Raw genomic sequence first — 13,480 nt, 5'->3', positions numbered from 1 at the left:
AATATATCAAGGGTTTTCTGAAGGGTTTTCCAGATCTTGCTTCCTTTCACACTGTCATATGCATTCTCAATGTTCATTAACACCATTATTAAATCCTTACCATATTCTTCTACTCTCTTGGAGCTGCCTTACACTGAAAGCAATATCTACTGACAAACTTCCTATTCTAAACCCATCTATTCCTCTCAGCCCCTTCTCTTACTATGTTCCATACTTTCTTTTCCAGAATTTTCTCAAATACCATGGCAGCATTACGCGTCAAGGTAACTACCCAATAATTTTGACGGTCAAAACAGGATTTGCAGGGCTGTTCACTGTGAAGCCTCCTGCAACCGCCACATCCTCTGGGGGTGCAAACCGTGCTAATACATGGCAGACAGGTCACAGTAAACAGTGCTGCATCTGCGTTGTCACATTTCCAAATCTTGCTATGCCTGTATTACTCCACTGACGGGTAATTAGTTCACTGCTCAGCCCCTCAACAGCCACTTCTACTCTGTGCTCCAGACTGAACATCAGCTGCCTTGATTCCACATTTTGGACAACAACACCTGTTGCTGTCACTATTCACCAGACAGTGCCATCTCACACCTTCACCAGGATCATCACCCACTGGAGATCCATCAGTCACTTCCGAAGACTGGACCTGCATCTTGACAGCCTATGAGTTTCACCACACTCATCACCACTACAGAGGATTATGGACTTAATCATAGCGGGCACCCGCTACAATCATCAAGATGGATTTTCAAGTTGTACTCGCATGTGGACTTTTTTTCTCTAAAGTTGTACCGAGTTTAGTTCACAGTTAATAAACAAATAGTTGTTATTGCAACGAGTGAATCCAATCACCGCCAACCACACCACTCGACTAATGTTATTATACCCACCGTCTTCTTGATTTCCTATACAGCCTTCGTCTCCTTATTTATTGATTATTCTGACATTTTCCGTATATGACCTCGTTACTCGTCCCACAATCCTCTTCCATCATTTTTGTCCACACTTATATCCATTTCCTCTTCCACCTTCTTCTTCTCCTCAATGTATTCCTTTCTTGATCTCTCTGTTCTCTCCTGAAACCACACACAATGCTCCATTTTTTCTGAGTTTCTTGCCTTACTCTGTCAATCCACCTTTTTTTCAACAACTGTTGTTTTGAAACTCCCCTACTGCTCCTGAGTTGTGTGGGTACGAATAAGTGTGTGAGCGTGCAAAAAAATCTGACAATTTTTTTTTTTTTTTTTTTTTTTTTTTTAATGTGTGTCAGTTGCTCAATGCCTCTTCTATGTGATGAGTAGCAATCTAACCTAATTCATATAGTTATTTCATTCACATTTCCCACTGTTTCATTTCTCTATAATGATACTTCTATTAAGCTACAAAAGTAAAGAGAACGTTTACACTGCCCCTTTTAACACACATTTTAAAAATCACTTCACTACATCTATATTGTAGATGACAAAAGTACACAAAATTAAACATGCATGCTCTTCTGTGTCCTATCAAGCATTCATAGGGACCATTTTATTCGTACGAAGACCATCAAATGTAACTAATATGTCAGTTTGTGAATCATAGCCGTTACTGAATACAATTCTATGCATTATCTGATTATGCCTTATTAAAATGGATTAAGTACTTTTTTTAGGTAGTTTTTTTTACCTTTCTGTTGTAATATGATTTATACTCTTGGAAAGGAGACATCTTTAATTAAACACAATGCCAGTTTTTTGACTAATCACACAGCTGTTGTTTCACTGTCAACTGTTGGAAATTATCTCATATATACAATTAGGTGAAGTTAAACAATGTAAAGTTTGCAGGGTGGACACATTTTCATTTATCCGTGACACATTAGAAAAACTATGTCAATGATAGGAATGATTACATGGTAGCAAATATTTATATGTCAACATGAGTTTAATCTAAACTGCACAGTTTATAACCAAGAGTTCTGACCATTAAAATACCGTATCGCTAACATAAAAAAAAACACCAACCTAGATAGTACCAAGCTGAAGACTGATTCTTAATAAACCAAAGTTAAATAAATCAACAACTGAGCACTTTTTGAAAAATATCCCCATGAACATTTATGTATTTTTTCGTTCTTTGGAACCACCAACAAAAGGGGTTAGTCAACACATCTGAAGGAATGTCTTTTAAAACTCTGATTTAGGATGTAACAGCCTGCTCTGATGAAGAAACAAAGCTGATCTCAAAACTTTTCTGTAATCCCTGAGAATACAAAGTCGCAGGGTCTCATGTTAAATGAACAGGCTGTGTGTAATAGCACTCATGCCTGTTTTGTTAACAAAAAGTCAACAATTCTCAGTGTTGTGAGAGCTGATGGCCTGAAAATGTATTTTCTTTGGATGTTGCAATATCCGAGATCCAATTACAAGACACGAGAAACATATCAAATGTTCCACGAAATTTCTGGTGAACTGTCAATAACTTGCTGCCATGATATTTTGGCACATCTTCAGGTGTATACTGGCGAAAGTACACCGAGTTCCCCTAATTAAAAAGATACACTGCACATGTGTCAGTGGAGTTTTAAACAAGAGAGCTCAGTGTACTTTCGCTAGTATACACCAGACGACTCTGTGCTGATATATTGCAGAATCAAGTTATAGTCATCTGCAAGATTGCCCAAAATTTCATGGAACAATCTATACGACACATTCCACTCAACAACATTTGTGCACCAGGTACCAAAAGTAAAGAGTAGTCAAATGTTCAGTCTGTAAGAAGAATAAGATGATTCTTGTAACTAGATTTTCATCTTGATATCACCTTTATCACGGAAGCAGCAAACTGGGAATTGCTATTTGGTTTGGCATTCATAGAAACAAAAATATTTCTCCTTTAGCACAGGCACACCTGGTCTGATTTCAGTTGCTCTATCAACAAAACATGGCACCCAACACACACACACTCCTTAGAAGTATGTCTTCTGTTGTAATTTTCCTTGCCTTATCTATGTTCATCAGCATCATAGTTGCTGTAGCAAAATATACAAAGTGGAACATCTTTAAGAGAGACAGAGAGCCTCTCTTTCCCAAACTCACAAAACAAACTTTAAACTGTCATGCTGGGTAGAATGCTCTCAAAATTGTATATCAAAGAAGTGTGCCACTCCCTTACATTTAAGCGCCTTTTATTGTTGTACAGAATGAGTTCATAAACATTATGTCACAAGTGGTCTATATTGGAATGAATCTTGTTTGCCACTGACTTTTCATCATCCTGCCCACTGTTATTTGTGCAATAGCCCACACGTTTGTCTTTGTGATATTTGGGCAAACAGGCAGCTCTAGCTCCATTTTTGTATAGATTGCAGACATATGTGCTTGTGTAAAACATTAAAAGGAACAAAAAACAGAAATTAAATAAAGGTGTGGAGAAAATGTAAACTACCATTTCTGTTACAGGTAATATGTCCTTATGCCTTGATTATGGGACAAATAGTACCTGGGGCATACAAGGAACACTTGTAAAATGTGAACAGATACATCATTTTCGCAAGGTGTGCTTGCTTGTAAATTTGACATTAACACACACTGGTGTGACAATTTTGACATCATGTAGTAGCTAAGCAAACAGCTAGGTAAAAGCAGGACACATTTGACCATCATGAAAGCAGCTGGCCACTAGCAGCACTGCTGTCAACGAATGTGTGATAGTAGAATTAAATTTGCTAGACTTTTAATTGTTTATTGCAATATTAATAATTAAATATCTTTTATTCTAGTATGGAAGGACCAAAATCACTTCTTCTGCTGTTACTGGGTTAGGACACATCACAGAGCAGTCAACAAGTGTCCAAATGTGAATAAACGTAATTACTGAAAGTAAGTTGTATAGCAAAAGTAAACAATCCAAAAGAAAGTAAATCATTGTAAATGCTAAGGAAAAATGGAGGAGTCGAAGAAGATTAAGGACATTCTCAGCCAATGTATGAAACTGCCTCACTTAAAAAGATGAGATGCATTCCACCAATATGAGATTTGTAAGCCACAAGCACTGCATAGCATAGTGGATCCAGCCAACAGAGAAGGTGTTTTAGGAGCACTCTGTCTCTGCGCAGGAGATGGAAGGAATTATGCCCTTGTCAGACAAGGCACTTTCACTGGCCACAGCTTCTTCTCCTTTATTTCCAGCTACTTATCCTCTCAGTGATGTACAAGGCAGTGTTCAATAGTGACGGCCCCATGGAAGGGATAGCACATTGTGCCATAGTGGATATCAAGCAAGTCACATCATCATCTGTTTCTGCCAATATGTCTGACAGAGGTTCTCACATGCTCAAGAATCCAGTAGAATATCACTTTCTTCTCAGGTGGAGGAAGAATCCCTAGTTGTTGTCACTGCTGGGTGATAAGTTGCTTGAGATAAATTATACTAGCTCTGATTGTAGGAGACCATTAACACACTAAACATGCCACAGAGTTCTTTTATCACATATTTAGCTACAATGAGAGTTTATTTACTTTGAATTTTCTGCAATTACACGAGACATGCTGCAGTAAGAGCACCGATACATAATTTCAATACTAAGCTGATTTCAACATGACTACCTTTGTGAAAGTTAGCTGGTAGATGTTTGTTTGCTGTCTGCACTACAGTCCAACATTTGTCGAGGAAATTGCAACCACAAAAATACGTGTAGTTTCACAGAGGACAATTTTTGAATAACGTTGTATTTGCCTTGATTATGCCCGCACTTCTACATGTTTCCTTTCGAAATACTATATGGTTGAATGGTTCCCTCATCATCTAGAAAACACTTCACATGGGCAAGGTATCGACAGTATTAAGAACTTTTAGCATAATCCTTGTTCTGTGTGTGCCTTCCTTGTGTAAGGATCTCACAAAATGAAACCCATCTACTGTAATAACAACCTTCAGTATTGATTGTATGACCTAATAGTCTCTTTGTGAAGAAACAAACAACATATATGATATGAAATCTCCTCAAAATAGTTCAGACAATGACGAGTAAGCATTGCACTATTGGAATATGTACATGCCTAATACACAGTAACACTCAGGTCACCAAAGTGTAAATGTTTTGCTGCCACATTATTCAAAAGTACACAATTCTAAACCGTTAGGAGGCCTCTGAGAATTTTAAAAACTAAAACAACAGTGGAATGAAACTACAGACATTCTAGAGACAGATAATGTCAATAATGGTGTGAGTAAGAATCTCCAAGTACTCTAAAGTCCTGCCTATACATATACACACCATAAACAATGAAAATTTATTTCTTAAGTAAGCACGATGTGTTTATGAAATGATTTACATTGCGATAGTATGTACAGTTCTCTATTAAGCTCCCATGTTTACCATTCCCTCTACCAAATGACCATATATACATGGGGTGCCAAAAAAAACATCAAGATCATCACAAACAAGGGCAGGGGAACGTTCTAGTGCCAGCATTTCCCTATCCAAGTTAACTGCACAACGGTGCATAAGTGTACCCATGAACATGACTTACAATGACAGGACTTACAATGACAGAGAAAGACACACACTTCCCAAATGTCACAAAGTCAAATCAAACAGGGATCATAACTTGGAAGTGATAAATGATTTGTGCAATTAAACAATGTGTGTGAGACAACTGCCAAATAATCCAGATTGTCCGTAAATCACACTTTTTTTATATATATATTTATGTATTTCACTAGTTTTAGCAGGTGCTCCAAGTACACCATCCATCAAAATAATAAGATTTTCTCATTTGAAGAGCAAATCTGACACATGACTGGTTACTGCATGGTTGCTACACTTACACTGGTTTACTCATCTGGCTTCATCCTCTGTGTTTGGTGACACATACAAATCAATAATTGTTATAATATAAAATAATTTTGACTTACCTTGCATCCTACTACATGCACCCTCTTTTTTTTAAAAAAAAAAAAAAGGAACATGGGTCAATAGAAGAAACTTGATGTTATCCACTTCCTATTCATATATTCACTGGACGCTGGAGTCCTTACAGTTTGACAAAACATATAGTCACTGTGCAAATGCTCTCTCTCCCCTTCTACCTACCTACCTACCTAACTCCCCACATCTATATCAACTATCAATGACTGCAATGTTGGCTTCCAAATCTCCATGTTCTGGCCATGATAGGCATGACCTTTCATGTTTCAAACTAAGTCTCTTTATTTTCTTCATAAATTTCTTAGTTGTTTAACAGATGTGTAGGAAGATAATCCATCACTGTGAATATGATTAGAGGGGAAATATTTGCATATAGTCCGCATTTACTTACGTCTCTGTTACTACTAATTAAAGAACGGTCATAGCCTTATCACCTAATCAGATTCTTAGATATCAATACAAACATATGCTGGAAAGTCTTTTGTGCCATTTCTGAGGAGAGGCAGAAAGAGATGATATAGGTAAACAGGAGACACAGAAAGTGTCTCCGCCAGTCCAGAGGAGATTAACATTCATTAACAGCTAGTTCTTTCACATGTGGCCTGGAAATTGTTTACGAAGTAAATAATATCCAACATTTCCAACTGGATGACACAGTTAAAGATAAATTAACATTTTCACAATACTACCAATGATCCTTAAAATATAAAACTTAAAATTTCAGTTTTCTTTGATACCAAAGATCTTACCACAAATTACAGCAACATCACACCCGATGTGTGGAATCGGTTTGAAGTTGATGTACAGCAATCCAAACATGAACAGACCATATGTTAATGGAATGTAGTTCTCATTAACCCTACTTGGTAAATTTAGAGAGCCTGTATTTGAAGAAAATTGTGCGACCACTACACTGTCACCGTCTTATATCTCAGGCAGTGATCATGAGAATAAAATAAGACAGAAAAAAGCTGTTCTTCCCTTTGCTCAATAAGCAAATGGACTGGGGGGGGGGGGGGCATAGTGGTGGTAGTTAGGTGCGGTATACAAGTCAGATATGCTGACACTTCATTTTACAAAAAAATAAAATACCACCAATGATGTGTTCACAAAAGGCAAAAAATCTGATCTCTTGGGTACGCAGACCCACTAAAAACTAATCCACAATGGCATATACATGCTAATAAGACCACAAATCCCTACTGAAGATGCTTCACAAATATAAAGAAGCAAAATGCGTACTCAACTACAAACAGCCTTTCATTTAGTTTTATTAGATAACCACATTTCCAAGAATGTTACAGGAACTTCTATGTTGTCTAAAGACCTCCAATTCTAACTACCAAGCTAATTCTCCACATGAAAGATGATATTAATTCTGAATGACTTTGATAGCCAGTCTAAGTCCCTACCTATGAATGAACTAATGAAGATGGACACATCATCCAAGAGTGGGGCTGCACCTCATCTGTATTATTACTGTTCAACAGCAGAATCCAGATGCAAAGTTACAGCTCAACTACTCCGTACAGCAGGTTAAATATTAGTAGCTACACACCATCATTAGAAAAACAGAAACATCTCTTAGCAAAAGGTTCAACTTTATAAATGCTCAGGCCTTTTAAAGAGGGCTTGGATGAAGCAGGGGACAAAATATCAGTATGTCTGCACCACACTACCACCTCCACGATTGTAGTCAATAAAGTTTCCAGACAGCATATACCAAGATGTAGTAGAAGAAGAGACTACATTCCGTGGCAAACAGCCAAATGTAAAAGTATGAACAACGTGCACGAGAATCTATACAAAGGAAATACTTCCTTACAGGACACAACCCAACTTGGGTACAGTCTCACTCAGGCATTTAGGCGAAGAGAACAAGAGCTACTGAAATGTACTGTTACAACTGAATGTTCACGTTTGGATGGTTAGATCAAGTATCTAATAAGGAGGAACTGTATCGACTTGGAGCAAAAACGAGCTTTGTAGGACAATTAGACTAAAAGGAGGGATAGGTTAATAGGATTAATCCTCAAGCTTCATGGAACAGTTGATCTGGCAACGGAGGGAAAAGGGGGGATGAGGTGGGGAACAGTAGATGGAAGTCCAATGCTTGAATATAGTAAGCAGGTTAAAAATACGTATGGTGCAGAAGGTATGCTTAAATGAAAAGACTTGCACAAAATAGACAACTGTGGAGAGCTGCATCAAACCAGTCTTTTGGCTAAAAAACACCACAAAGCCACAAAGCTCATATTTCTACTCCAAAGAATCTCAATAAAATGACGATTACACAAACAACACCAAATTCATATTTCCACTACAAAGAAACTAAATAACATTTAACCATATGAGGAATGGAAGGTTACCAGAACTGATAATCTCCACACAGCACAAATTATAAACTGCTGGAGCCAACACAAAACAGAGTATATATATGATAAGGTACAGAAACAATTAACATATCAAAACTCTGGAAAAGTTTAATATAGTGCTAATATAAAAAATCTGAAGAAGACTGATCTTTCAAGTAGTTAAAAAATTATCACACTAATGTGTCATCTAGTTATGCTATATGAGGACTTCCCACAAATTAGAAAGGTCACCATTCCAAATTCAACTCTCAAAATACATTAAACGTTGCACAATTCAGATCATAAACTCATTAGGATTTACAGAAGATGGTTTTCAGATGAAACAAATAACTAATTTTGCTTTAGTAGGCCTATTAGCTGTAATTTACTGCAAGTAATCTTAAAAATAAAACACAGGGATCATAGTCTCTCAAATAATATACCAGTGACTGCACATAAGACGTATAAGTTTCTTGTACTTGCAAATGAGGGACAATAAAAAAAAGTGAAGGTAATATAAAGGAAAAAAAGGGCCATTATTCTGGGGACCACACCCAACTATGTGAACAACTAGTAGAAAACTGACGGATTTCACACAACACAATTATTGGGGGTTAATTGCAGACAATACTTAACTCGTTTTTTGGAATTTTCTTGCTTCTTTTCGGTATTAGATTTTCACAACCTATCAACAATGGATCACTGGAGCTACAGCTCAGCTCAGATATAAGAAGGATGTAGGAAAATGCAAACTATTGCAACAACGAATGATAACAGAAGTCACAAAAAACTTAATTTACTTGTATTAGTGGGGAAACAAATGAATAATTTCCTTAAAAGGGTAAGGTGAATTATGGAGAACTCACATTAGCATCATTGTTAAAAGAAGGTTATTGGTAATACAAGCTAATGCAATTTTCCTGTGTTTTTCAAGTGACTTATAGACTTCAAGAGTAATACAGGTACCAAGTGCGACAACACTGTGAGTAGATCTCAACATGAAGGGGAAATGCATTAGACATATACAAAAATAGGACCAAATTTTGAAAACAAAATTCCTTTTGACAATATTACAATCATTGGACTGACAATTCACAATTACTGTTGACAATGAAGCCATTAGCAGAAAAATCTGCGAAATTTATGCCCTTCTTAACAACTCAATTCAATCCGAAAAGAGAACTACGGAGTTGTGATTCTGACTTTTTTTAAAATTAATATTATTATTAGAAACAATCACTGTCTCTTTCAATAGACATTACATCAAAAATTATTAAAGTAGTAATTGCTCCTCAGTTTGACGTGGGTGCATCCAAACACATTTTATTCCATTCTACACAGATAACAAAATACTGAAAACTTAGTTCCTTGCTAAAGATTGCTGACAGGGCCCTTAAATTGTTAATGCAAAGTAATGGAACAACGTAACTCAAGGAGTTTGCAAAAAAAGCTTTCATTAAAAAGCAATGTTCCTGAGATTTCAACAACTTAAGGAAAAACTTCAAGCCACATGAAAGACCCTGAACAGGAATAAAATGAAGATATGTCAAAGGAATACAACTTTGGTATAGGAGCCGTATCTTTGCTTACTATTCTCCAAGTTAATTGTGGCTTCTGCAACAAATGTGCCACTTTTTGTAACCTTTCTAAGACATCAAATTAACAAAAGTACCATGGATGAAGCCAGAGAGCACACATTATAAATTTATAAACACATTTGTAAAAAAATAAAAATAAAAACTGAACACTCACCCTGCAGAGAATCTTGGCTCTGGCTTTCTCCCGACGGTCCCGGTTTCGCAAGGATCTGGGCTACAAATTACAAGAAAATAATTTTCCCTTGTCACGAACAGTACAAAAATGAATAAATATAATTCTTGTCTTTTAATTTAATTTTACTAACTGTACATAAAAGGGCTATTTATTTATTGTGTAACTGGACATGTGTCAGTGATACAGTGTCACAATGTGTCACACCATAGATATGACTTAGTGAAACAAAAGAAAACAATATAATACAATATTTATTACCCAGCCAAGTGAACTGGTTATCTGGCCAGAGTGGCAGCACCACAGTGCTCTTGCCTGAAAAGCAGGGAAGGGAGACAGTAATAGCATACACTCTAACACTCTTACACGAGAAGCGCTGTCACACACTACACATTTTTAAGCACCACTGAATAAAGTGCCTGTTTAGAACAATAACAGAAATAGAATGTGCTGTATATCTCACTTATGCTCCTCAGAACACTTCGCGGGCAGTAGCCATAATACCTTTTCCAGTGATGTCATTATTTTCCATAGCAGTGTCCGTCAATTCTTCATCTGCAGTTTCAGTCACAGATGGTAATACAGACTCTTTGTCGCAATCTATACCAAACGACTCTGTTAAATTATATCTTCTCCTGTAGCCATCACACACTTTTCTGGTGTGATATACAACCTCAGAAGACTTCTCATGCCACAATAGAACAAGCTAACTTCACAGCATTGGAAAGCAGAAAGATTGCATAGTATGGTGGTTAGTGCTTACATTTAGTATCTCACAGTTCCTGGGTTCGATTCACAACAACCACTTCAAATCCTTTTTCTTATGGAAAGTTCTTGAAGGGCGTCCATTCAGCCTTGTGAGGATGACTGAAAAGCAGCAGCAAAATTGACGCATGTTACCGAAGTAGTATTATGTCAAACGGCTTCACCAGGCAAGATGACATACAACATTCACTTATTAGCAGCGAAAGCATCAGGCATTATTTTTATGATGAGATAGCTAGATGCTTGATGCATTACGATTATAGATCTTATTCATTGCAAGATTCCGGACTGCTTATATAGGATTTAGGTTTAGACAGTACAGCAGAAATAGGCAGGGAGCCATTTTCTTGCAAAATAAAATATGGACTTGCTATGGTGTGGTGGTTTCCATGCCTCAACAATACAGATAGCTGTACAGTAGGTGTAACTACAATGGAGGGGTATTTGCAAGAGAGGCCAGACAAATGTGTGGTTCGTGAATAGGGGGAGAAGCCTTTTCAGTAGTTGAAGGAGCATTATCCTGGATGACTGGTCTATCTGTCCTTGTAACATTAATCAACACCGCCTTGCTGTGCTGATAGAGTGAATGGCTGAAAGCATGGGAAAACTACAGTTGTTATTTCTTCCCCGAGAGCATGCAGCTCTACTCTAAGGTTAAATGATGATGGCATCCACTTGCACTAAATTGTCAAATTGTCAGGAGGATACAAACCCCCCCCCCCTCCCAGCTCGGACTGCTTATGAAGATGTCAGTATCAAATGTTCAAATGCGTGTGAATTCCTGAATTCCTAAGTGACCAAACAATTTCAGTATCAAGAAAAACAAAACTGGCACTCTATGGGTTGCTGCATATTAAATCTCGTAATCGGGCAGGTAGATTAGAAAATTTAAAAAGGGAAGTGGATAGGTTTAAGTTAGATACAGTGAGAATTAATCATGTTCGGTGGTAGAATTAATATGACTTCTGGTCAGGAGAGTACAGAATTTTAAATACAAAATCAAATAGGGATAATGCAAGAGAAGGGCTAATAATAAATAAGAAAATAGGAATGCAGGTAAGCTACTGCGAGCAGTATTGTGAACGCTTTGTTGTAGCCGAGACGTACATGAAGCCAATACCCACCACAGAAGTCCAACTTTATATGCCACCCAGTTCCACAGATGACGAAGAGAATGACAATTGTATGGTGAGATAAAAGAAATTGTTCATACAGTTAAGGGAGAGGAAAAGTTTTGATGGGACACAGGAATTCTTTAGTAAGAAGTAGAACAAAAGGAAAAATAGCAGGTGAATATGGACTGGGGGAAAGGAATGGAAGAGGAAGGCACCTGGTAGAATTTTACATAGAGTATAATTTAATCATCATTTACACTTGGTTTAATAATCATGAAAGAAGGTTGTACATGTGGAAGAGACCATGAGGTGCTGGAAGGTTTCAGACTGATTATATAATGGCAATACAGAGAGAGTGGAACCAGATTGCAAACTGTAAAACATTTCCAGTGACAGATGTGGACCCAGACCACAATTTACTGGTTATGAACAGTACATTAAAACTTAAGAAATTGCAAAACAGTATGAAATCAAGAAGATGGGAAATGGAAAGTTGAAACAACCAGAGATAGCTGAGAGTTCTAGAGGAAGCACCAGGCAAGGTTTGACTGAAACGGGGGAAAGGAACACAACAGGAGAACGGTTAGCTTTGAGAGATGAAAGAGTGAAGGCAATAGAGGATCAAATAGGTAAAACGATAAAGCCTAGTAGAAATCCTTGGTTACCACAGGATATACTGAAAGTAATTGCTGATAGGAGAAAATATAAAAATCCAGCAAATGAAGCAGGTGAAAGGGAATAAAAACGTCTAAAAAAAATGAGGCTTACAGGAAGTGCAAAATTTTTGCCACAGCACCCATAGATATCAGTCAAGTGTGTATGAGATATGCCTGCTTTTGTGAATGTGCGTTTTCTTTCCTGAAGAAAGCTTTAGCCTCACGCTTAATGTGAAACTGCCTTTTCATTGTTCCTGTCTGCAACTCAACATATCATCTTTAAGGTAAGCAGAAATCTAACCTTTCAATTATGTTATTAACTAGGGGAAAGATAGGTATTGCATACAGGAAAATTAAAGAGAAGCTTTTGGAAAAGAAAAGCAACTATATGAACATCAAGAGCTCAGATGCAAAACCAGTGTAAACCAAAGAGGACAAAGCTGGAAGGTGTAACGAGTGTGTAGAGGGTCTGTACAAGGGAAATGAGCTTCAAGACAATATTACAAAAGGAAAGAGGACATACATGAAGATGAGATAGATAATATGATACTGCGAGAAGAATCTGACAGAGCAGTGAAAGACCTAAGTCAAAACATGGCCCCCGGAGTAGACAACTTCCCTCAGAACAACTGATATCCAGGGCGAGCCAGCCATAACCAAACTACTCCATCTGGTGTACAAGATGTATGAGACGAGGGACATACCCCCAGACTTTAAGAGGAATGTAATAATTCTTATTACAAAGAAAGCAGCTGATGACAGCTGTGGATGTTACCAAGCTATCAGTTCAAGAAGTCATGGTAGAAAACTACAAACACAAATTCTTTACAGAAGAATGGAAAATATGGTAGAGGCAACATAGGCCCTGCGACTTATATAAGAAGATAGGTTAAGAGAAGACAAACCTAC

The 13,480-nt window shown here is 37.3% G+C and overlaps 1 protein-coding gene across 12 annotated transcripts in view; it reads right to left on the bottom strand.

Moving 5' to 3' along the window:
• The window catches only part of LOC124596602 (protein bric-a-brac 2-like), a 528,908-nt gene that overhangs the window by 426,766 nt on the left and 88,662 nt on the right, over positions 1 to 13,480 (bottom strand). For all 12 annotated transcript variants that reach the window (XM_047135806.1, XM_047135809.1, XM_047135808.1 and 9 more), the window contains one exon: positions 10,018 to 10,077. In XM_047135806.1, coding sequence (XP_046991762.1) covers positions 10,018 to 10,077 — 60 coding nt within the window. The remainder of the gene's footprint in view (positions 1 to 10,017; positions 10,078 to 13,480) is intronic.

This window comes from Schistocerca americana, chromosome 2 (assembly GCF_021461395.2).
Source record: "Schistocerca americana isolate TAMUIC-IGC-003095 chromosome 2, iqSchAmer2.1, whole genome shotgun sequence".
NCBI lineage: Eukaryota > Metazoa > Arthropoda > Insecta > Orthoptera > Acrididae > Schistocerca > Schistocerca americana.
Note: the sequence above shows the minus strand (reverse complement) of the source record. Positions and strands in the feature narration are given on the sequence as shown.